Genomic DNA, 25,320 nt, shown 5'->3' on the forward strand with positions numbered 1-25,320 from the left:
AGATCATCATCAGATTTCTTTTGGTACTAAAGCTCTATTATACACTAGGAATAATACATTTGTTTCTGATACACGCTGCTGTCAATTTCTTTCATATTTTAAGTGGTATTAAGTTTACAGTAAACTACGTTCTCTTTTTTGAAAAACAAAATAACCTGGTGTAGCAAACTTCTGTTATATATAATAATGGAGTAGGAAAAGACAACACATGATACAACACTTCAGGCAAAACAAACTGTTGACATTTGGTATGCTATTTTCTGGATGCCTCTGCTCATATAAAATGCCATTATGTCCCCAGAGCACTGAATAGGCATCAGTGTTTCTTGATGAATAAACTGTATATTCCCAGAAATAAATAATACAAAGCTAGCTTCTAAGGCCAACCAAACATGTGGATGTGTATACGCCATGTCTGCTTTGCTCACTGCAGTATCTTTGGAGTCTACTAGCACGGTACTTGGTATAGGGTAGATAACACTGCTATAAGGAATAGTTAACAGTACTTAAGTATGGCCTGTGAGGTAAGCGCCTTTGTCTTTCTCTGGGGATTCAAGAGGGGAGAATGGCGGAGTGGGTAATCAAATGGTAGTTTATTATACAACCTGCTTTTTTTCCCATTTAGTAATAGTCTTGGAAATTGTTCCACATCACAACAGAGACCTTTTTTTTAAATGGCTACATCAAAATCTTATCATCATCATCGTATTACATGTATCATACTATGTACTGAGCCCCATTCCCAGAGCTTGATAAGTACTTCCTGAATTCTTACAATCATCCTTGGAGATATGTACTATTACCCCCAATTTATAGATGAGGAAACTAAGGTACAGGTGGTTTAAGTAATTTGTCCAGTTAAGTGGTGGAGCCAGGAACTGAACTTCCTGATATGTTCGAATTTACTGAGAAGAAAGTTAAACGATATGTGAAGAGTTTGAGAATGAAAGAGAGATAAATACATAAGAAAACAAAGTAAAGGTGAAAACAAAATGTATGTAGGACTAGCATTTGCACAGTGATAGTAAGGTAAACATACCGGGTGTAAGAGGGACACAAGGAAGGCTGCGTCTAGTAGAAATGTGGGGGAAGAGGTGAAAGAAAGTTAAGCCTACAATTCCATGACGTGCAGTCCATGGATAATGCCTAAACCTTGACAAAATACAAGAAGTGTAAGTTAGTTGCTTAGAGATACGGAAGCAAATACCAAAAGAAATCAGCTCAAAGAAATGAAAGTGGTAACTCTGAGGAAGAAATAACGGAGTAGGGGATTGCTCTCCCTGGCACTAAGTCTTGTAGAAATATTTGACTCTTTAAAAGATAACTATGTGCAACTCTGGTAAAAATGAAAACTGAAAAAAAGATGTGCAGTGCAACCACTTTGGAAAACTGGCAATTCAGTTTTAGTTATCTACCCAAGAAACATGAAAACATATCCACAAAAAAAGACTTGCACAAGAACGTTCACAGCAGCCTTATTCATAATAGCCCTAAATTAGAAACAAACCAGATGTTCATCTCTAAGACAGTAGATAAACTGTGACATATTCATACAATGGAAATAAGGAGGATTTAAAACTAAATGGGATACTTCTCTGCAACAAAAAGGTACAAACTGCTGATATACATAATGTAGATGAATCTCAAAAACATTATATGAACAAAACACATCAGTTACAAAAGAGAAAATATGGCATGATTCCATTTATATGAAGTTCAAGAACCACAAACCTATAATAAAATAAAAACGGCTGGGGCAGAGCGACTGGGAAGGAAGAAGAGGGAACTTTCTGATGGTGATGAAACTATTTTGTATCTTGCTAAGGGTGTATATTACACAGGTATATGCATTTGTCACAACTTATCAAATTGTGTACCTAAGATACGTGGAATTCAACTGTGTATAAATTTTGCCTCAAAACAAGTACCTGGAAAAAAACAAACGATGCTTGCATTTGTTTAACAAATGCTTGACACTACTTTTTATTGCTCTCAGATAAAAAAAAAAATCCTTAAATTGGTCTCAAAATGACTTATTTTATTTAGATTAATAATTTAGAATAATATGCAATACAATGATTAAAAGATGGATTTGGGGGCTTCCCGGGTGGCGCAGTGGTTGAGAATCCGCCTGCCGATGCAGGGGACACGGGTTCGTGCCCCGGTCTGGGAAGATCCCACATGCCGCGAAGCGGCTGGGCCCGTGAGCCATGGCTGCTGAGCCTGTGCGTCCGGAGCCTGCGCTCCGCAATGGGAGAGGCCCGCGTACCACAAAAAAATAAATAAATAAATAAATAAATAAAATAAAAGATGGATTTGTTCTACACACTGTATTGGGTCTGAACGTTTTCACTTCATTACATAATGGCCCAAATTCTGGCAATCTATTAAAAATATGTAAGCATCTAGAAAGTATATACATAAAAAACAGGAGGTACTAAAGTTGTCTTAGAGGAAAAATGTTAACTTTTAACAAGTTTTAAAGTTCAAGGAAAAACAAAACGTAAACACAAAAAAAGCAGAAATGAGAAATAACAGATGTAAAAGTCTACATTAGTGAATAGATAAAAAATTTAAACCATTCCCAAAGGCATGCAATAATGTTCCCTAATGAGCCTAACTGTCCAGAAGTAACTTCTATTGTCAATTTCCTGTGTATTCTTCCATAAATGTTCTACGTATATACAAGCCATCAGGTGTGCTTTTTTCAAAAAAGGCACAAAGGAAACATCTATTTTTGGCATATTGCCTTCCTTTATATTAAAACACAAACACACAGGAATATTATTCAACCTTAAAAAAAGGAAATTTTGTCACGTGCAAAAACATGGATGAAACTGGAGGGCATTATGCTAAGTAAAATAAGCCAGACAGAGAATGACAAATACTGCATGTTATCACTTACAGGTGGGGGGAGAAAAAGTCAAACTCATAAAAACAGAGAATAGAAAAGTGGTTGTCAGGGACTGAGAGGTGGGGGAAACAGGGAAAGGTTGGTAAAAGGGTACAAACTTTCAGTTATAAGATAAAGTTTAGGTACAGCATGGGCAAATGGGTAAAGAGGGTCAAAAGGCACAAACTTCCAATTTTGTTTAATATTTATTTATTTATTTATTTATTTGGCTGCGTCAGGTCTTAGTTGCAGCACGCGGGATCTTTTTTTAGTTGTGGCATGTGAACTCTTAGTTGCAGCATGTGGGATCTAGTTCACTGACCAGGGATCGAACCTGGGCTCCCTGCATTGGGAGTACGGAGTCTTACCCACTGGACCACCAGGGAAGTCCCAAACTTCCAGTTTTAAGATAAATAAGTTCTGGGGATGTAATGTACAGCACAGTGACTACAGTTAATAATAATGTATGCATATTTGAAAGTTGCTAAGAGAACAGATCTTAAAAGTTCTCACCACAAGAAAAAATATTTGTTAACTATGTATGGTGACAGCTATTAATTGGATTTATTGTGGTGCTCGTTTTGCAATATATACAAATATTGAACCATTACCTGAAACTAATATAATGTATATGTCAATTATACCTCAATAAAAACTAAAATAATAAACTTAAAAAAATTTTTTTAAAGATGAATAAGTTGAGGAGCTGATATGTAACACAGTGACTATAGTTGATATAACTGAATTGTAGAACTGAAATTTGCTAAGAGAATAGAAAATAGAATTTAAATGTGCTCACCAAAAAAAAAAAAAAAAAGGTAAATATGTGAGGTGATAAATGTGTTAACTTGTCAGGAGGAATCCTTTCACAATGTATACATATATCAAATCATCATACTGTACACTTTAAATATCTTACATTTTTGTCAATTACATTTCAATACAACTTGATAAAAAAAGAAACAAATTGTATGTCTTGGAAATCATTCCACATTTGCAGATAAAAAATCTATTTTGGGACTTCCCTGGTGGTCCAGTGCCTAAGACTCTGACTAGTCTCGGACTGAACTAGGAGTTCACATGCTACAATTAAAAGATCCTGCATGCCACAATGAAGATCCTACACGCGGCAATGAAGATCCCGTGTGCCGCAACTAAGACCTGGTGTGGCCAAATAAATAATTTTAAAATCTGTTTTATTCTTTTTCATGACTGTATAGTATTCCAGTGTAAGGCTATACCATATTTGATTTAAACAGTCACAAACAACAAATACTAGGTCGTTTGCAGTTTTTGCTATTACAAACACTGCTATGATGAAATCTCTGCACATAGTCTTTGCTCATTTATATAAGTACTTCTGCACATTTATTCTATTACAATGGGGAATGCCTAAAACTAAAATAGTCTAATGTAAATGCCATGGCCAAGAAAGAAGGAAAAAAAACATATCTCCCTGCCTGTCTTAGGACACAAGGTTCTAGTTGGTAGTTTTATAATTGCTGCTCTTCTGCTATAAAATTATAGTTAAATAGGCCTTTAGAAAATTAGAAAACTTACTGCATTGTTAACTTCTATGACTGCAACTTCCAAATAATGACCCACTTTGCCAAACATGTTCTCCAAACAGATCTAAAACCTTTATACCAGGACGGTTTATAGGTAGTCTAGCTGGGTGAAGCTTGGATTTGGATCTCATTACCTCCAGTTCCTTCCTGGGCTTAATGTCGTCAAGTTTCTCCCTCTCTGATCAATTTTCCATCTCCCCTTTTAAATGCAATCAAGGCTCAGATCTTTTTTAAAAAACAAAACCCAGAAAACAATCCTCCATCATGTGCACAGGTTTCCTGACTATATTCTAGAGAGAGTAGAATACGTTTCCTTAATATCTATTCAGACCTAAACTTATATTAATCTAGCTTCCTCAGCCAAAACACCAAAAAAGCTGTTTTGTTAAAGTCACCAATATCTTATTAACTGCCAAATTCAATAAGTTTTTTTTCACACTGTATTGCTTCTGAAGTTTCCTTTGTTGGATTCTGTTCCATCTACTGCTTAAATATTGGCATTTCCCAGTGTTCTATCTGCATCCTGCCAACCCAGGCTAGCAGTCTTTTTCTGATACTTTAATTTGTTGATGAATTCTAAATCTTTTCATCATTACTGCAAATTACCCACTATGTATCTCTGGATACCCCATTAATGCCAACAAATAAAAGTGTCTAAATGTAAACAATCACCTTCCCCAGTAAACTCAAAAATTTCCAATCATGTGCATTAATATCACTATCTAACCAGTTGTTCAAGCCAGCCCCTACCCAGAAGTCATCCTGGATCCTACTCTGGCTCTTTTCATCCACAGAGTTCCCAAATATATTCACTGAATCCAATTTTCATTAAGTCCCTTATAATTAAGATGGCAGCACAAAATACTTCTGATGCTTCCTGCTTATATTTCAGTCTCCTTCACACTGGGGACCAAGTAATCTTTCTAAAATGCAACACTGATCATTTCCTTGCCTTACCTGGAATATTTGGTGGTCTTCCATCTCCACCCAATACGTTCAGGATAAAAGATATTTCATAATCCAGCCGTTGCTTACCTTTCCAACCTTACTGTAGGCCATCTTTCCTCATGTACCCAAATTTCCAGCAATTCCAAATTATTTGCTGTTTCCTGTACATAACACACTTTCTTTACAACTCCATGGCTATTCATCCCTTGTTTCAACTAGCTATTTCCTACTGTTCTTCAAATTTTGGTTAAAAAACCACTCCCTAGGAAAATCATCTTTAATCCCTTTAGGCTAAATAGGGTAATATCTTAATTCATATAAGTGTAACACTCTATTTTCATAGCTTTCATCACCCTCTATTAAGAGCATCGACTGACTTGTTAATCACAGTTAACATATAGGCAAATTAAAAGCAGAACTAGGAACACAGTAAGCACGGTAAATGCTACTGAATAAATGAAGCAAGGAAGGATGCTATGAGTCACTTTTCATAGCCCTTTCAACCCTATCGTTCTGATTATCTTGTATTAATCATAAAAAAAATAAAATAACAGGAGCTGAGAGTTGTTTATGAGAAATCTAAAATTTTTACAGTTATAATTTGGTGACAATTATTTTAAAATGGAACTAATAAGGCTCATCCAGATTCTTCTAAATCAATAATGACATTAAATTTCAGTGCATTTTTACTAGACTGTATTTTAAACTGCAGTCCTTGAACAACTTCTAAGTTTTAAAAAATCTTGATGTGAAGAGTAGTTACACATATTCTTAAGTAGAAACCTAAAATTAATTTCATATTGTTATTACTATGCCCACCTCTATCCCAGACCAGCCTAGTTTTTAACTAATCTGTTTCTACTATTAACCTATGATTACTGCATGGAAAAGAATTTTCCTTTAGTAATGATTAACTATGAAATTGCTTTCAAATTCAAACTAAATGAGAATAAGAATAATGCTCAACATAGGAAGACCATGAAAATTAATGCTGAAGAGATACCAGGAAAAAAATCATTAGTTAATTTAAAACAATCTTCATATAGAAAGATAGCCTTAAAGACACAACATACTACATGTATTGCTCACCTTTAAGGCGCCGTAACACAATCCATATAGTAAGGCTACTGCCACAATGCTACAGATGAAACTGTAAAGTGCTGCAAGCAGGCTTGTAGTGGCTAGACAGGAAAGGGAAAATGAAATCAACATTTATAAACATTTATGGAGAAAACATACTTTCAAAGGTCACTGAAAAGTATTTAAAATGATATGCTATTAACTATAATTAAATATCTACTTGTTTGATTTATAAAAATTCAGTTTCTTCATCCTGTCCTTTCAAAAAATTTTGAGGACTTTCCTGGTGGCACAGTGGTTAAGAATCCGCCTGCCAATGCAGCAGACACGGGTTTGAGCCTTGGTTCGGGAAGATCCCACATGCTGCGGAGCAACTAAGCCCGTGTGCCACAACTACTGAGCCGGCACTCTAGAGCCCGTGAGCCACAACTACTGAGCCCATGTGCCACAACTACTGAAGCCAATGTGCCTAGAGCCCATGCTCTGCAATGAGAAGCCACCGCAATGAGAAGCCCCCGCTTCTACAAAAAGTAGCCCCCGCTCACCGCAACTAGAGAAAGCCCGCGCACAGCAACGAAGACCCAGCGCAGCCAAAAATAAAATAAATAAATTTATATAAAAAGAAAATTGAAATGACAAAGGTTTACTATCAACAATTTCTGATACAAGGTAAAATATATTCCCCTTGGAAGTAATAAATATTTATCTACAGCAGAAAGTACCTATATTATGCTTCAAGAATGTATCTTATTATTTATAAAAGTATGGGAAAATGAAGCTTGCAGAGCCTGAAAAGAAGCTAGAAATGTATTATGTAGACTGTCTATGTAAACAGAACTTGTGTTACCCACAGAAATAAATGTATATTCCCATGTGTTAATCAATTCTCAAGAGTACTGATCTAACTGCTAACAATAACAACAAAAAACAAATCTAATGGGATTATTAATAATAAGAAATAGAGGATGGCTAAGATAACAGACTTTAATAGTAATTTTATATGGTGACCATAAAAGAACTCTACAAGAAAAACTTTTCTTTAGGAGATATTAAAAAGCTAACACCTTGCACAAGTTTGTAAATTATGACAAAGTCCACTATTATAAATTACCTACACTAAACCTTCTGCATAGTATTTAGATTAATATAGCACCTATAACAGTCCCCTAAATACTGAAATTGTTTTCTACCCATTAAGCTATGCTGAAGCCCAGCCCAGTCTTAATTCACACTCCTTCAAATTTTCAAAACAATAAAAATGCTCTAGATACATAGTGACATAGAAAAAGCTTAGCTTCTATTTAAAATTTAAACCATAATATCAACATTTTATCAGTAGAGATAATTGCAATGCATATACTTGAAATATGTGGACTGCAAATGGGAAGTATTAATAGAAATAAACTATAAAGTTCAGTAATTTCTTTCCCTTTCATATTTTTTTCTACAGCTGTACACTCATTTTTCAATAAGATGTCAGATGGTTAAACTAAATAAGGGTATATTTTAACCATGGTGGCTGCCCGAAGTGTTATTTTCAAGTTCTGCAAAACATTATTTCAGGGTAATTTTGGTATAGCCTTACTTATTTTGAAAATAAAATGAACATATAACAGGGGAATACATTTCTAAGTATACCAATTCATATCCACATATCCTACTCTAAAAACAGAGATATTTCTAAAAATCTTATTTAGTAAAATGCTTTTACTATAAGCATTCTGGTTTTGGTGTTCCCATTCTAAAGATAAAACAAAGCTCTGAAACCAAATATATAGAATATCAAATGCATACACTAGTTCAAAATCTAAATATAATGTCATGTATCAGAGCTCAATCTATTTGATCTTTTATAAATATTTCGTTAAGTCTATTCAGGTTCCATGTAAACTCACTATAATTTTTACTTTAAGATGACAGTATTTTAACACTTACAAATCAACTCCATTATTCCTGGATCTTTCCCTAAAGTAGCAGCCTTGATTATTTTTTCCTATCTACAAATTAAATCCTGTTCAGTCTTTAATTATTAAATAAGTGCCTTTTTCTTTCTAATTACAATTCTAAAATAAAAACTGGAAAAGCAATTTAATGTTCAGTTTATTACTTAATGATTTGTAAAAGTAATACTGTAAACTGTAATTTTTATAAAGAAGTACTCACCATTACCACCAAAGATATGGATATCCAATTGTTCACAAAGGTACATTACAAATGTATTCACCTGAGGCAGGAGACCAATGAAAAATACTATTGGGAAACAGAGTGTAAACACTATAGAAGGAAAGAAAAGGAAGTTAACAACAGTATATCACATCCATCCTTTTGTTCATCTAAGATCATAAAATAAATGATAAAAAGAAACCCTAAATTAATATAAATTACTAAGCTAGTTTCTTAAAGTTACTTAAAACTACAAACCAAATTTCTTAAAATATACCATTTTAAATTATTTCTCTATAGATAACTGCCTGAATATTAAATAATCTTTCTAACTATAAACAACAGCTTTTAAAATTAATTCAACTGTTTTCACATAATAGGAACCTGAGATCCAAAGGAAATATTTCATTCCATCTGCTTCAACAACAGAAGAATTACTATAATATTTGTTCTTCATTAGCTTTTTTTAATTCCAAACAGCCCTATAGTTTTGTTTCTCACTGAGAGGATGGCAATAAACAGAAAAATAAACCCAGTAAAACTATTTTTATCTATATAATTGATCTATTTATCAGTGAATGGTTTGTATACAAATAAATTAACATTAAGATCTAAGATACTTTAAAGATGACTCACCTATAACTAAATCCCTGGCTGATATAAGCACCAGCGGATTGGTGAAAGTTATTCCATATAATTTGAACTTGGCTGTAGTAAGGTTTCTGCTACCATAATCCAAAAGCCAAATAAGACCACAACACAAACAGAAATAAACTGGTCTACTGTAGGCAATGATACGATTATGACCCTGAAAATGATATTAAAAAAGAAGTCAGTTTATTTAATTTGAAGTGTCACAACTAGCTACTGAGATCTTTGATGGCTTATATTCTAAGGATTCAAAATGCTTTCATGTGGAGGTCAGGTTTCTGACTGTGGCAGAGGGAATTACAAATAAGGATAGGAGGAAGAACACAATAAACCTGACGATACTTAATTGAAATTAAGTATCAGTATGAACTCAGTATTTTTAATATGCATATAAATAGATAGGTATAAGAATAAATGTGTGTATATACGTGTATGTGTACATGTTAAGTGTATACATGTATTTTTCTAGCTTTATCCACTGAGAGGACCTAGAAGCAATGACATTCTAGTAATAAAGATTACTAGCATCCAGATCTTAGTTTATAAATAACATTATCCACTAAAAAGAACTAAGGATCCAGAGAAAAGGCTGGTTTCAGGCTAGGGTAGGGAAAGTATAAGATGAGCTTGGAACAAATAATTGTGCCCAAAAGGAAGAAAGTACTTTTAAAATGATGAAGGTATGTCAAAAGGACACAGAAGGCAGCTTGATGGGCTCCCAATGGCCAAATCAGGAACAATTTGAGCATCAAAATAATGATAGTAACATTACTATCCATTTAATAAAATAAGAATCCATCAATCCACACCAATACAAAAAAAAAAGGGGAAGTTCTTACAGTAAAAAGTCAACTTATAAATGTAGAAGGTATGATGGAGCTAAAAAAATCACTATTTGGCAACCATCAAATGATAACTGATTCAGGCAAGAAACATCAATAGATACTAAAAACAACTGGGTGGAGGTTTGCAGGGCAACAGGACATATACACAATCTCAAAGTATCTCCTATGATATACGTATTAACTACAAGAGAAAAATGGTAACATTACAGTAGAGTATTGGTCCTCAAGGGAGTGAGAGGGGATTCTGTCCCCCAGGGAACATATGGCAATGTCTGAAGACATTGTGGTTGTCACAGTTGGGGTGAGGGTGCTATTGGCATCTAATGGGTAGAAGTCAGAGATAATGCTAAACAGCCTACAATGCACAGGACAGATCTTCCCCACCCCCAACTTTCAACAAAGAATTATCCAGCCCAAAATGTTAACACTGCAGTGTTTCAAAAACAATGCATACACTACCCTTAGCCAAAAAATCAAAGTTAACATCACCAGTAAAAGCATAAATTGACATTATGTGCTTCTGGATATGATGAGTTACGAAGAACACAGCATTTTTGTAATATTCCTACCAAAAAAGCACAGCCTGTATCTAATAAAGAAGAAATATCAAACAAACTCAAATCGAAGATCATCTGTCTACAAAATTACTGGCCTGTACCCATTAAAAATGTCAATATTGTGTGAGACAAATACTAAGGAACTGCTCTAGATTAAAGGAGGCTAAAAAGAACAAATGCACTATCAGGGACTTTCTATTGCCAGTGAGAAAATAATAACATAAATCTTAGTTCAGTCTGACATATGACCAAAAAAAAGGCTTTGAGGAATGTTAAGGAAACACAAGTTATAGGTGTATTAGAGTGACTTACATGTCTGGGAGAAGAAGAATCTGGTTGAACACTCTAAAAAAGAAACAGACAGATTATACTACTGAAGACCTGGTAATTTTACATTAACTTCCAAAATGCCTGAAATAATTTCAAGTAAATATCCCATAGCTAAGAAATGACCTACATTAATTCTGTTGAAACATCAACAGAAGACAAAACATCAGCTCCAGATACTGATGTCACTGATATTAAAACATCTCAAATCTTTCCTAACTCTTCTACTTACTATGGTTAATTAATAATCTGCATCTAGCTTAATGTTTCTGAAGTGGCATATAGCAGATAGATCCATCCTACTACTTGGCTCATTACAACACCTAAGTACAGTTAAGGTAGAATGCTTTCTCATGGCAACATCACTCCATTCAGGAAATGCACAAAATACGGGTTTGCTTAAAACAAGGATTCCAGTTCTGCCCACAAATTCCAAACTTACTAAACAATTCAATGGTAGCTGTGTTAAATATATTCTCTGCATTTTCATATCAAACTCATCAAATTAGTTAAGCTGTATCCTTCTAAGAGACTTTAACAACTTTCCATAAAAATGTTCAAAATGTATAGTGCAGCTACCTCCCAGATCATGACTTTTCTCCAAAGTCACTGTTCATTTTCAATAGCGTACCAAACAATTTCACTAGGATGGTCTATCACCATCCTACAATTCTACATTGGACTAAGCTCACTGAGTTTGGCATGTGGCCCTTGGCTGGATATGAGACCAGACAATCTTTAAACTCTTTCAATTAGAACATCTATCCTCCTAAAGGTCTGTTCCCCCCTTTCTTATTTCTGTTTATGATATTACTATTCTTCTAGTCAACTAGTTTTTAAAAATCTGAAATATTTTTTAAAATCTCAGTCATCTTTGCCTTTTCCATATCTAACCATATTAAGCAGTGGGCAAAATTAACAGGATAAGGGACATTGGATCCAGGGAATGAATTTAAATGGTTTAAGGCAATAAAGGGATGGATTAAGGGGAAATGAAATGAAAAGCAAGAAGATAGGCCAGAAATTGTAACACAGAACCACCAAATTTAATCAGAGGGACTTAGTCACTGTCATTAGGGGTAAAGAAGAAGGAGCAGAGGCTCTAAGATCTGGGTTAGTATACAACTATCAAAAGCAAAAGAACTGGGGCAGAGTCAAGATGGCGTACAAGGAGGAAGCGGAATTCTCGTCTCCTCACAACTAGGGCACCTACCAGGCACGCCTGGGGGAGGGCACCTAAGGGGACGGGAGGAACCCCAAGTGACCGGGTAGGATGTGGCACGTGGGGGGAGTGAAGGGGGAGAAAAAGTGGAGGCGGGATGGGACTGGCGCCCCTGAGGGGCAGCTGGGGGAGGGGAAGGGATCCCAGGCCCAAAGGGGGAAACTGGGGAACCAATGGGAGGGCAGAGGATCAAAACGGAGCATGGCCAGCTTTCCCCTGCCCACTTGGACCCCCAGAAACCTGTTGAGATGCCGGGCCTGATCCTCTGCCCATCTAGGCCCCCTCCAGCAGTGCAGGTCCTAAGGGAGTGGGAGGGAGGGAAGGGAGAGCAAAAGTAAAGGCCAGACCTCTGGGACCGGCACCCCTGAGAGGTGGCTGGGGGAGGGAAGGAGTTCCTACACCCAGCAGGACCCACCCACAGTTAGGGGTCTAGCAGCAACGGGGGAGATGCTGGGAGAGATGGTGGGGGAGGGGCACGAAGGAACGGAAGGGAACGGGACCAGTGTTTTCCCTGTCCACTTTGCCACTGGGAAGCCTGCTGGGCTCTAGGACCTAATCCTCTGCCCTCAGAGCCTCCCTCCTGCCACTCAGAGCCCAAGCCCCGCCCCTACACCCCCACCCAGGGCCCAACTTCTACCCTCGGAGACCCCCTCTAAGACCCCCTCCAACTGTGCTGTACCTAAACCATGCCCACACACCCTCACTCAGGGCCCTACCTCCAAACTCCAGAACTCCACTCTCCAGAGGCCCTCCTTTCCACATGCTGCCTCCCCCCTTCTGCCAGGTCCTAATCAGAGGCCCCGCCCCACACTTGAAAGCCACCTTGCCTAGGCCCCGCCCCATGCTCAAACATCACCTCCCCCACCCGCCTAGGTCCCACCCCACCCTAAACCCACCCCTGCCTAAGTTCCACCACGCACCTAAACTCCACCTCCCCAGCCAAGGCTTTTTTTCTTCCTTTTACCTCTTTTAGATTGGGCTTCTGTTTTACCTTGTTGATTCATTGTTGTTGCTTTTTAAAATTTTTCCTAATAAATCTTTTATTTTCCTAATTTTATTTTATTCTTTGTCCTTTGTTAGTAATCTCTCCTTTTCGCTTGTGCCCTCCTGCCTTTTTTTTCTGCTGTGGTTTTATTTTACCCTGTTGCAGTTGTTTCAACTATACTTTTATTTATCCTAATATATTTTTTAACTTTCTAATTTTATTTTGTTTTTTATTCTTTGACATTGTACCGCCTTTTTCCTGTTTTTTTTTTTTTCTACCACGCCACAAAGTTTGTGGGATCTTGGCTCCCAGGCCAGACGCTGGGCCCAGGCTCTTGTGGTGGGAGGTCTGAGTCCAAACCACACTGACAGAGAACCTCAGACCCCAGAGAATATCAATCAAGTGAGGTCTCCCGGAGGTCCTCATCTCAGCACCAAGATGCAGCTCTATCCAACTGCCTGCAAACTCCAGTGCTGGACGTCTCAGGCCAAACAACCAGTAAGACAGGAATACAGCAACACCCAACAACAACCAAAAAAAGACAAAAAAATGTGTTACAGATGAAGTAGCAATGTAAAAAACTACAAGACCAAATGAATGAAGACGAAATAGGTAACGTATGAGAAAAAGAATTCAGAGTAATGATAGTAAAGAGGATCCAAAATCTCAGAAACAGAATGGAGAAAATACAAGAAACATTTAACAAGGATCTAGAAGAACTAAAGAGCAGACAAATAGTGATGAACAACACAATTACTGAAATTAAAAATACTCTAGAAGGAATCAATAACAGAATAACTGAGGCAGAAGAAAGCATAAGTGACCTGGAAGATAAATGGTGGAAATAACTGCCAGGGAGCAGAATAAAGAAAAAAGAAGGAAAAGAATTGAGGACAGTCTCAGAGACCTCTGGGGAAACATTAAATGCACAAACATATGAATTATAGGGGTCCCAAAAAAAGAGAGAAAAAGAAAGGGTCTGAGAAAATATGTGAAGAAATTATAGTTGAAAACTTCCCTAACATGGGAAAGAAAATAATCAAGTCCAGGAATCAAGGAGAGAACCATACAGGATAAACCCAAAGAGAAACATGCTGAGACACATATTAATCAAACTATCAAAAATTAAACGCAAAGAAATAATATTAAAAGCAGCAAAGGAAAAACAACAATTAACATACAAGGGAATCCCCATAAGGTCAACAGCTGATTTTTCAGCAGAAACTCTGCAAGCCAGAAGGAAGTGGCAGGACACATTTTAAGTGATGAAAGGGAAAAATCTATAATCAAGATTACTCTACCCAGGAAGGATCTCATTCAGATTCGATTGAGAAATTAAAACCTTTACAGATCAGGAAAAGTTAAGAGAATTCAGCACCACCAAACCAGCTTTACAACAAATGCTAAAGGAACTTCTCTAGGCAGGAAACATAACAAAAGGAAAAGACCTACCAAAAGAAACCCAAAACAATTAAGGAAATGGTAATAGGAACATACATATCAGTAATTACCTTAAATGTAAATGGATTAAATGCTCCAAAAAAAGACATAGTCTGGCTGAATGGATACAAAAACAAGACCCGTATATATGCTGTCTACAAGAGACTCACTTCAGACCTAGGGACACATACAGACTTAAAGGGAGGGGATGGAAAAAGATATTCCATGCAAATGGAAATCAAAACAAAGCTGGAGCGGCAATTCCCATATCAGACAAAACAGACTTTAAAATAAGGACTATTACAAGAGACAAAGAAGAACACTACATAATGATCAAGGGATCAATCAAAGAAGATGTAACAAGTGTAAATATTTATGCACCCAACACAGGAGCACCACAATACATAAGGCAAATGCTAACAGCTATAAAAGGAAAAATCGACAGTAACACAATAATTGGAGGAGACTTTAACACCCCACTTTCACCAATGGCCAGATCATCCAAAATGAAAATAAATAATGAAACACAGGCTTTAAATGACACATTAAACAAGATGGACTTAATTGATATTCATCGGACATTCCATCCAAAAACAACAGAATACACTTTCTTTTCAAGTGCTCATGGAACATTCTCCAGGATAGACCATATCTTGGATCACAAATCAAGCCTTGGTAAATTTAAGAAAATTGAAATTATATCAAGTATCTTTTCCGACCACAACACTATGAGACTAGATATCAATTACAGGAAAAAAACTGTAAAAAACACAAACACTTGGAGGCTAAACAATACGCTACTAAGTAACCAAGAGATCACTGAAGAAATCAAAAAATACCTAGAAACAACTGACAATGAAAACATGACAACCCAAAACCTATGGGATGCAGCAAAAGCAGTTCTAAGAGGGAAGTTTATAGCAATACAATCCTACCTCAAGAAACAAGAAACACCTCAATAAAAAACCTAACCTTACACCTGAAGCAATTAGAGAAAGAAGAACAAAAAACCCCCAAATTTAGCAGAGGGAAAGAAATCATAAAGATCAGATGAGAAATAAATGAAAAAGAAATGAAGGAAACAATAGCAAAGATCAATAAAACTAAAAGCTGGTTTTTTTAAAAGATAAACAAAACTGATAAACCATTAGCCAGACTCAAGAAGAAAAAAAGGGAGAAGACTCAAATCAACAGAATTTGGAATGAAAAAGGAGAAGTAACAACTGACACTGCAGAAATACAAAGGATCATGAGAGATTACTACAAACAACTATGTGCCAATAAAATGGAAAACCTGGAAGAAATGGACAAATTCTTAGAAAAGCACAAACTTCTGAGACTGCACCAGGAAGAAACAGAAAATATAAACAGACCAATCAAAAGCACTGAAATTGAAACTGTGATTAAAAATCTTCCAACAAACAAAAGCCCAGGACCAGATGGCTTCACAGGCGAATTCTATCAAACATTTAGAAAAGAGCTAACACCTATCCTTCTCAAACTCTTCCAAAATATAGCAGAGGGAGGAACACTCCCAAACTCATTCTACGAGGCCAGCATCACCCTGATACCAAAACCAGACAAAGATGTCACAAAGAAAGAAAACTACAGGCCAATATCTCTGATGAACACAGATACGAAGATCCTCAGCAAAATACTAGCAAACAGAATCCAACAGCACATTAAAAGGACCATACACCATGATCAAGTGGGGATTTTCCAGGAATGCAAGGATTCTTCAGTACGCATATCAATCAACGTGATACACCATATTAACAAATTGAAGGATAAAAACCATATGATCATCTCAATAGATGTAGAAAAAGCTATTGACAAAATTCAACACCTATTTATGATAAAAACGCTCCAGAAAGTAGGCCTAGAGGGAACCTATCTCAATATAATAAAAGGCCGTATATGACAAAACCACAGCCGACAACGTTCTCAATGGTGAAAAACTGAAACCATCCTCTCTAAGATCAGGAACAAGACAAGGTTGCCCATTCTCACCACTATTATTCAACATAGTTTTGGAAGTCTTAGCCACAGCAATCAGAGAAGAAAAACAAATAAAAGGAATCCAAATCAGAAATGAAGAAGTAAAACTGTCACTGTTTGCAGATGACATACTACACAAAGAAAATCCTAAGCATGCCACCAGAAAACTACTAGAGCTAATCAATGAATTTGGTAGAGTAGCAGGATACAAAATTAATGCACAGAAATCTCTTGCATTCCTATACACTAAAGATGAAAAATCTGAAAGAGAAATTAAGGAAACACTTCCATTTACCACTGCAATAAAAAGAATAAAATACCTAGGAAAAAACCTACCTAAGGAGATAAAGACCTGTACTCAGAAAACTATAAGACACTGATGAAAGAAAGGAAAGACGATCCAAACAGATGGAGAGATATACTGTGTTCTTGGATTGAAAGAATCAACATTGTGAAAATGACTACACTACCCAAAGCAATCTACAGATTCAATGCAATCCCTATCAAACTACCAATGTCATTTTCACAAGACTAGAACAAAAAATTTCACAATTTGTATAGAAACACAAAAGACTCTGAATAGCCAAAACAATCTTGAGAAAGAAAAATGGAACTGGAGGAATCAGGCTCCCTGACTTCACACTATACTTCAAAGCTACAGTACTCAAGACAGTATGGTACTGGCACAAAAACAGAAATATAGATCAATGGAACAGGACAGAAAGCCCAGATAAACCCACGGACATACAGTCACCTTATCTTTGACAAAGGAGGCAAGAGTATACAATGGAGAAAAGACAGCCTTTTCAGTAAGTGGTGCTGGGAAAACTAGAAAGCTACACGTAAAAGAATGAAATTAGAACACTTCCTAACACCATACACAAAAATAAACTCAAAATGGATTAAAGACCTAAATGTAAGGCCAGACACTATAAAACTCTTAGAGGAAAACATAGGCAGAACACTCTATGACATAAATCACAGCAAGATCCCTTTTGACCCACCTCCTAGAGAAATGGAAATAAAAACAAAAATAAACAAGTGGGACCTAATGAAACTTCAAAGCTTTTGCACAGCAAAGGAAATCATAAACGAGACAAAAAGACAACCTTCAGAACGGGAGAAAATATTTGCAAACGAAGCAACTGACAGAGGATTAATCTCCAAAATATACAAGCAGCTCATGCAGTTCAATATCAAAAAAACAATCCAATCCAAAAATAGGCAGAAGACCTAAATAGACATTTCTCCAAAGATATACAGATTGCCAACAAACACATGAAAAGATGCTTAACATCACTAATCATTAGAGATATGCAAATCAAAACTATAATGAGGTTATCACCTCACACCGGTCAGAACAGCCAACATCAAAAAATCTACAAACAATAAATACTAGGGAGGGTGTGGTAAAAAGGGAACCCTCCTGCACTGTTGGTGGGAATGTAAATTGATACAGCCACTATGGAGAACAGTATGGAGGTTCCTGAAAAAACTAAAAACAGAACTACCATATCACCCAGCAATCCTACTACTGGGCATATACCCTGAGCAAACCATAATTCAAAGAGTCATGTACCACAATGTTCACTGCAGCACTATTTACAATAGCCAGGACATGGAACCAACCTAAGTGTCCATCGACAGATGAATGGATAAAGAAGATGTCGTACATATATACAATGGAATATTCCTCAGCCATAAAAAGAAACGAAATTGAGTTATTTGTAGTGAGGTGGATGGACCTAGAGTCTGTCATACAGAGTGAAGTAAGTCAGAAAGAGAAAAACAAATACCATATGCTAACACATATACATGGAATCTAAAAAAAAAAAAAAAAGGTTTTGAAGAACCTAAGGGCAGGACAGGAATAAAGACACAGATGTAGAGAATGGACTTGAGGACACGGGGAGGGGGAAGGGTAAGCTGGGATGATGTGAGAGAGTGGCATGGACATATATACACTACCAAATGTAAAATAGATATCTAGTGTGGGAAGCAGCTGCATGGCACAGGGAGATCAGCTCGGTGCTTTGCGACCACCTAGAGGGGTGGCATAAGGAGGGTGGGAGGGAGACGGGAGATGCAAGTGGGAGGGTATATACGTATGCATATAGCTGATTCACTTTGTTATACAATAGAAACTAACACAACACTGTAAAGGAATTATACTCTAATAAAGGTGTTAAAAAAAAGAAAAAGAAAAGGAACTGGGAAAGGAAAATATCAGAAGATGATGATGTGCCATTTTCAGAATGTGCCCAGCTGCCTGTTAGATATATAGGACTAAAGCTTACAAGAAAGATGAAGACCGTGAGACATAAATCTGGACATAATTCATACACAGGGGCAACAAAGTAATAAAAGAGGATGACTTCACTGGCAAGGAATTACAAACTGAAAAGTGGGCCAAATAAAACCCTAGAGAGTTCTTGTACATTAAGAGGTAGTCAAAAGAACAAAGAGGCATCAACAAAGGAAAATAAAGTTACCTGAAAGGTAGCATAATCATGAGGGTAGTATAAAGTCACAGATCGGCAATGAGGAAAACATAAAAATGGAACAAAGTATTCACAGGCATTCAAATGATGCAGCACTCACAGAGAATGAAGACTAAGAAAATAGATTTGGCAATTAGAGATTAGTAGCCCACAAAGACTGTAATTTCAATACTGTAACGAGGAAATAAGTATGGATGGATCTTAAAGAAATGGAGCAGTTGACAAAGGTGGCTTACTCCAGATGTTTATAAACGGAAAGAGAAAAAAGAAAGGATTGCTGATGGTATAAACAGAACTAAACAGATAGTTTTCAGGATGGGAGAGGGCTCTGCATGTTCGTATGTATCAGGCAAATAACCAGTAGTGGCTAAGAAAGGAAAGAAAACAGTCCATGTTACCAGTGCACACTGATGTGGCATGGAAAGTGAAAAATTTGGTATTTGATTCTCCCATTTATGGAAAGCTTAAAATTGATAACATTTGGTATTTTAGAACCACTATTTAAACAAAAGCAAAGGGATACTGCTCTTCTGCTCTCTGTGTCCACAAAGAATGTATATGCTATTTTTGACATTATTCTATCTACCAATGATGGATCTTAATAAATTTCACCTACATAATAGAAGACTTAAAATATGAGAGTAGGACAGTTAACACTGATAAATTAAAAGAAAATGAATTTCAAGAACTTGAATTCTTGGGAATTCCCTAGCTGTCCAGTAGTTAGGACCTGGCACTTTCATTGCCAGGGTCCGGGTTATAACCCTGGTTGGGGAACTAAGATCCCGCAAGCCATGTGGCATGGCCAAAAAGAAAAAGAAAAGAAAAAGACAGCGAGAAAAAAAGAACTCCAATTCTTATTTTTTTATTTTGTATTTTAATACAAAAAAAGTTTTTAGGAAGCTTCATTCACATGTCATTATTTTTTAAAGTTTATATGTCCATTTTCTTCCTTTCCTAATCTTAATGTAAACGTCCAAGGAAAATAAATCTAAAGATTATATTCTTACTATAATTCAATGAATGATACAAAACCTTCTGCTTTTTAACATAACTATGATGCCAAAGTCTGAAGAGAAGGGAGATGCTGGTACCTTAAGTAGTGAATATTGACAGCTGGCTATTACCAGGCAGAACTGGAAGACCCAGATATCTCTGAAGAAGCCTTGTATGAGAAGAATAGATCCCAAAAAAGCCACAAGAATAGCCAAGATGACAGCTAACACATTTTCCAGGATCTCACGATTTCTGTAGACAGAAAAATTTATGAGTAAGTATATCATCAATACAAGAAATTAATCAGAGTGCAAAAAGGGAAGACATCAATATGAAGTTCATACTATGCTTGTTAAGATTTTTTTTTAGTACTGTGTTTGAACAAGGTTTTGGATCATACTGAAAAAGTATGTTCAGTTTAGATGGAAAACTGGCACACATTCTTATGTGCAAATAAAGCATGCTACAGTGGATTGTGAAGTTCTTATTATAATACGTAATACAGTTTCAATTTCTATGTTATAACTTTACTTTTCTTATCACCTGCTTCTCTGTCAAGTTTGTTGCCAAATAACTAAACAACCTGAACAGCAAATAAAGGAAATATACAAACAAACAAGTTGAAAAACAAAATCTCAAAAGTTTCTAGAAAATTAAATTGAAAACATTTATATGACAAAGTTTGTAACCAAATTTTGATATCAAGTGGTTTCATTTCCCATGCCTAAATCATCAGAAATAATCAGAAATCTTACTAAAATTACTTAAACACAGGCTCTTACATATGTTGAGAATGAAGGCAGTGATAGACCATCATTGCTGCCTCTATCAAAGTTACTGAGACAATTCTATATTTTACTAAACTGACACTGTAAAAGAAGCAGTACGATGTTCAACATACTACATATAGCAATGAAGATAATTTTTTTTTAATTTATTTTATTTTATTTTTGGCTGCACTGAACAGCATATGGGATCTTAGTTCTCCAACCAGAGATCAAACCTGCACCCCCTGCATTGGAAGAGTGGAGTCTTAACCACTGGACTGCCAAGGAAGTCCCCGAAGATGATTTTTATAAATCATGCCAAAAAATAAGAATCTAGCTTACTTCTTGGGGAAATTTTATTCACAAAATGTTAAGTATGTGCTAAAACTCTTGATTTTAAAGAATATTTACTGACACAGGAAGGAACATGCTCAGTACATTTGCTATACAAAGAAAGCAGGACACAAAACTGTATATGAAGATACAAGTTCTATCACTTAAGAAACATTACATATTCAGGTTTAAAAAGACAATATATCAATTTGGTACTACTAATAATGGTTCTCTCTGGGTGGAAGGATTTTGGCTGGCCTCTGTCTTAAAATCTTTCTACATATTTAATAATGAATTGCTCTCATAATCATAAAAAGATTTTTATTTCTTTATATTACATCAATGCCCAATTTATAATCAATTGACCTAAAAAATAAAATTCACAAACATCTCTGTACTATTTCACTTGATAGTTCTCCCAGACTAAAACAAGTTCAGTAGTAATTTCAAATCAATAAATGAAACAGTGGTATTTTCATTTGTTCTTATATGGCAGTTGTGGAATTCCAGATTTGCCGAATCCAATGATCCTTGTCGGCCCTGTTACACTATATTCTGTCCATGTCACTTGTCACTGAACATGTGCTCTCCCTTTGGCTTTTGTTAGTTTTTAATTTTGATGAATCCAATTTATCAATTTGTTTTTTCATTGATCTGTTTTTGATGTCACACCTGTGCAATTTTGCCAAACCAAGGTCACAAATCTTTTCTCCTATGTTTTGCTTTTTTCTGAATTTTATGTTTTAGATTTCACATTTAGGCCTATGATCCACTCTGAGTTAATTTTTGTAATATGATGCAAGGTAATAATACAAATTCTTTCTTTTTCTTTTCTTCTTCTTTTTTTTTTTTTGCATATGGAAATCCAATGTTTCTAGCACCACTTGTTGAAAAGCCTATCCTTTCTCCACTTCACTGATTTGGGATATTATTTGGCACTACCTAGGCCTGCAGTTTTCTTTATGGGAAGGTGTTTAACTACAATGCCCATTTATTTAATAGATATAGGAACATTAAGATATTGTATTTCTTTCAAAACTTTGATAATTTTTATCTCTCAAGAAATTTGTCCACTGTCAAATTTATTTACATACAGCTGCTCATAATATTTTATTATCCATTTACTACCTGTAGAATCTGTAGTGATATCCTAGCTCACATTCCTGATATTGGTAATCTGTAACTTTTTTTTTTGGTCCTGATCAGCCTGGCTAAAGTATATTACTTTAATTGAGCTTTTTGGTTTCCTTGATTTTTCTCTACTGTCTTCTGCATCCTCACCGATTTCTGCTTTGTTCTTTATGATTTTCTTTCTTCTGCTTTCTTAGGCTTAATGTGATCTTCTTTTTCTAGTTTCCTAAGGGGGAAGGTGAAGTCATTGAATTGACTTTTCTTCTTATTCAGTGCTATAAATTCTTCTAAGTACTGTGTTAGTGGCATCACAAAAATTCTGATTGTTTCATTTTTATTTAGTTCAAAATATTTTCTAATCTCCCTCTTGATTTGTCCTTTGATTTAGATGTATTTAGCTTTCAAATATTCAGGGATTTTCCAAGGTTCTTTTGTTACTGATTTATAATTAACTCAGTGGTCAGGGAACACACTATACAGGACTCAAATCCTTCTAAATTTGATCCTTATATTATGGTCCAGAATATGATCTTGGTAAATGTTCTGTGTGCACATAAAAGAATGTGTATTCTGTGGTTATGAGTGGAGTGTTCCATAAATGTCAATCAACTTAGGTTGGCTGGCAATTTCTTTGTTGATTTTCTACATACTTGTTCTATCAATTACTGAGAGAGGTGTGTTGAATTCAACTATAATTGTGAATTTATCCATTTCTCCTATTTCTATCAGCTTTTCTTTCAAAGCACTGTTTGAGATGTAGAAACATTTAGGATGGTTAAATCCTATGCATTAATTGACCACTTATCATTATAAAATGACCTCCTTTTACCTTGGCAATATTCTTTGCTTTGAAATCTGCTTTGTCTGACATTAATTCAGCCACTCTAGCTTTACTGTGATTAGCATTAGCATGGTATATCTTTTCTGTTTTTATATTTAAGTGCATTTCTTGTAGGCAGCAAAGAGTTGAGTCTTGCTTTTTTTTCTCCAATTTGACAATTCCTGACTTTTTCAACTATCATCCTGTCATTTATCTTCTGTCAATCTGTTTTTGATCTCTTTCCTTTTCTGCCTTATTTTAGATTAAGAGAGTAATTTTTATGAATCTATTTTATCTCCTTTATTTTTTTAACTTACTAGTAATAACTTTCTTTTGTTACTTTAGTAGTTGCTTTAGTATACATTTTATGACAGTCTACTCCAAGTGACGTAGTATAAGTATACATACAGTATAAGCAACTTATATTTAATCCATATACAGCATAAGAAACTTATAGTAGTATACTCTTATATGCCCCTTCCTGGCGTTTATGCTATTATTGTCATGAATTTTACTTTTACTTATATTATAAATCACACAATACATCATTATTATTTTTGTTTAAACATCCAATTATGTCTCAAAGAGATTTAATTAGTAAGAAAAAATTTTATATATTTATTCATGTAGTTACTTACTTTTTACTGTGATCTTTTATTTCTTTGGGTAGGTCCATATTTCCAGTTGGTATTATTATCCTTCTGCCTGAAAGACATTCTGTAATATATTTTGTAGTGTGGGTCTGCTTGAAAAAAATTCTTTCAGTTTTTCCTAGTCCAAAAATGTCTTTATTTCATCTTGGTTTTTGCAGTTTGTTGGCTATAGAATTCCAGGTTGAGTTTTTTTCTCCTATCAATACTTTAAAAATGCTGCTCCATCATCTAATTTGTATTTTTTCCAACAATAAATCTGATGTCTTCCTTATTCTTGTTCCTCTGTACAAACTACATCTTTTTCTCTCTTGCAGTTTTTAAGATTTTATCACTGCTTTTGAGCAATTATGTGCCTTGGTATAGTTTTTTTCATGTTTCTTGTACTTGAGGTTCATGGAGATTCTTCAATGTGTACATTTGTAGTTTTCATCATATTTAGAAAGTTTTCCACCATTACTTCCTCAAAATTTTTTCTCTCTTCCTGTCTCCCTTGGCTTACTTTCATTTTGTGTATTCTTTTCATTGGGGGATGGGAGTAGGAGAATGATTCTTTTTTCTTTATTTCATTTTCAATAGTTCTACTGCCATGCTGTAAACTTCACTTATATTTTCTTCTGTAATGTCTAATTTCCCATGAATCTCATCCATTCTATTTTTCATCTCAGACATTTTGGTTTTCATCTCTAAGTGTGACTTGGATCTTTTTTTTCATATCTTCCATATCTCTACTTAATTTTTTATTAACATGCAAAGTATATTTATAACTGCTTAATGTCTTTGACTGCTAATTCTAAAATCAGTGACAGTTACAGGTTGGTTTCCTCACTTCCCTCATTATAAATCACATTTTGTCGTTTCTTTGTATGCTTGGTAATCTCCGACTGGATGCCAGATATTGTGAATCTTAACTTTTTATGTGGTGAGAATTTCTGGATTTCTATAAATCTTGTTGAGCTTTGTTATGCTACTTGGAAACTGTTTGATCCTTTCAGGTCTTGCTTTTATGACTTGCTAGGTGGGTCTGGAGCAGTGCTCATGCTAGGGCTAATTACTCCCCATTTCTAAGGCAAGACTTTCCTGAGTACCCTACACAATGCATCATAAAGTATGAATTATTATGGTGGGTGGGGAGAGGCACTATCCCCAGCCCTGTGTGCCAGGCACTGTTCCTCTGTTTCTTTCACATCATTCTTACCCTGGCTTCGTCATATACATTCTCTTACCAATACTCTGCTGAACAGTTGAGGAGACCCACTAAAAATCTCTGAGGTTCTCTCTCTGAGCAGCAATCCTCTCTCTGATGTTCTATCCTACACACTTGAGCTGCTCTAGTCTCCCTGGACTCTGAGCTCCATCTCCTCAACTCAGGAAGTCTGCTGGACTCTACTTCAGTACCACAGCCTGGGGACTCTCTTAAGACAGTAAGGTGGGCTCACATAATT

The 25,320-nt window shown here is 35.7% G+C and overlaps 1 protein-coding gene across 7 annotated transcripts in view; it reads right to left on the minus strand.

Annotated features, from left to right (window-relative positions):
- PCNX1 (pecanex 1) overlaps positions 1-25,320 on the minus strand; it is a 173,033-nt gene that overhangs the window by 55,790 nt on the left and 91,923 nt on the right. For all 7 annotated transcript variants that reach the window (XM_067028238.1, XM_059055752.2, XM_059055751.2 and 4 more), the window contains 5 exons: positions 20,273-20,426; positions 11,018-11,050; positions 9,289-9,460; positions 8,653-8,763; positions 6,499-6,590 (listed from right to left, as the gene is read on the minus strand). In XM_067028238.1, the coding sequence (XP_066884339.1) occupies positions 6,499-6,590; positions 8,653-8,763; positions 9,289-9,460; positions 11,018-11,050; positions 20,273-20,426 (562 nt within the window). The remainder of the gene's footprint in view (positions 1-6,498; positions 6,591-8,652; positions 8,764-9,288; positions 9,461-11,017; positions 11,051-20,272; positions 20,427-25,320) is intronic.

The sequence above is a fragment of the Kogia breviceps genome, chromosome 3, assembly GCF_026419965.1.
Source record: "Kogia breviceps isolate mKogBre1 chromosome 3, mKogBre1 haplotype 1, whole genome shotgun sequence".
Taxonomy (NCBI): Eukaryota; Metazoa; Chordata; class Mammalia; order Artiodactyla; family Physeteridae; genus Kogia; species Kogia breviceps.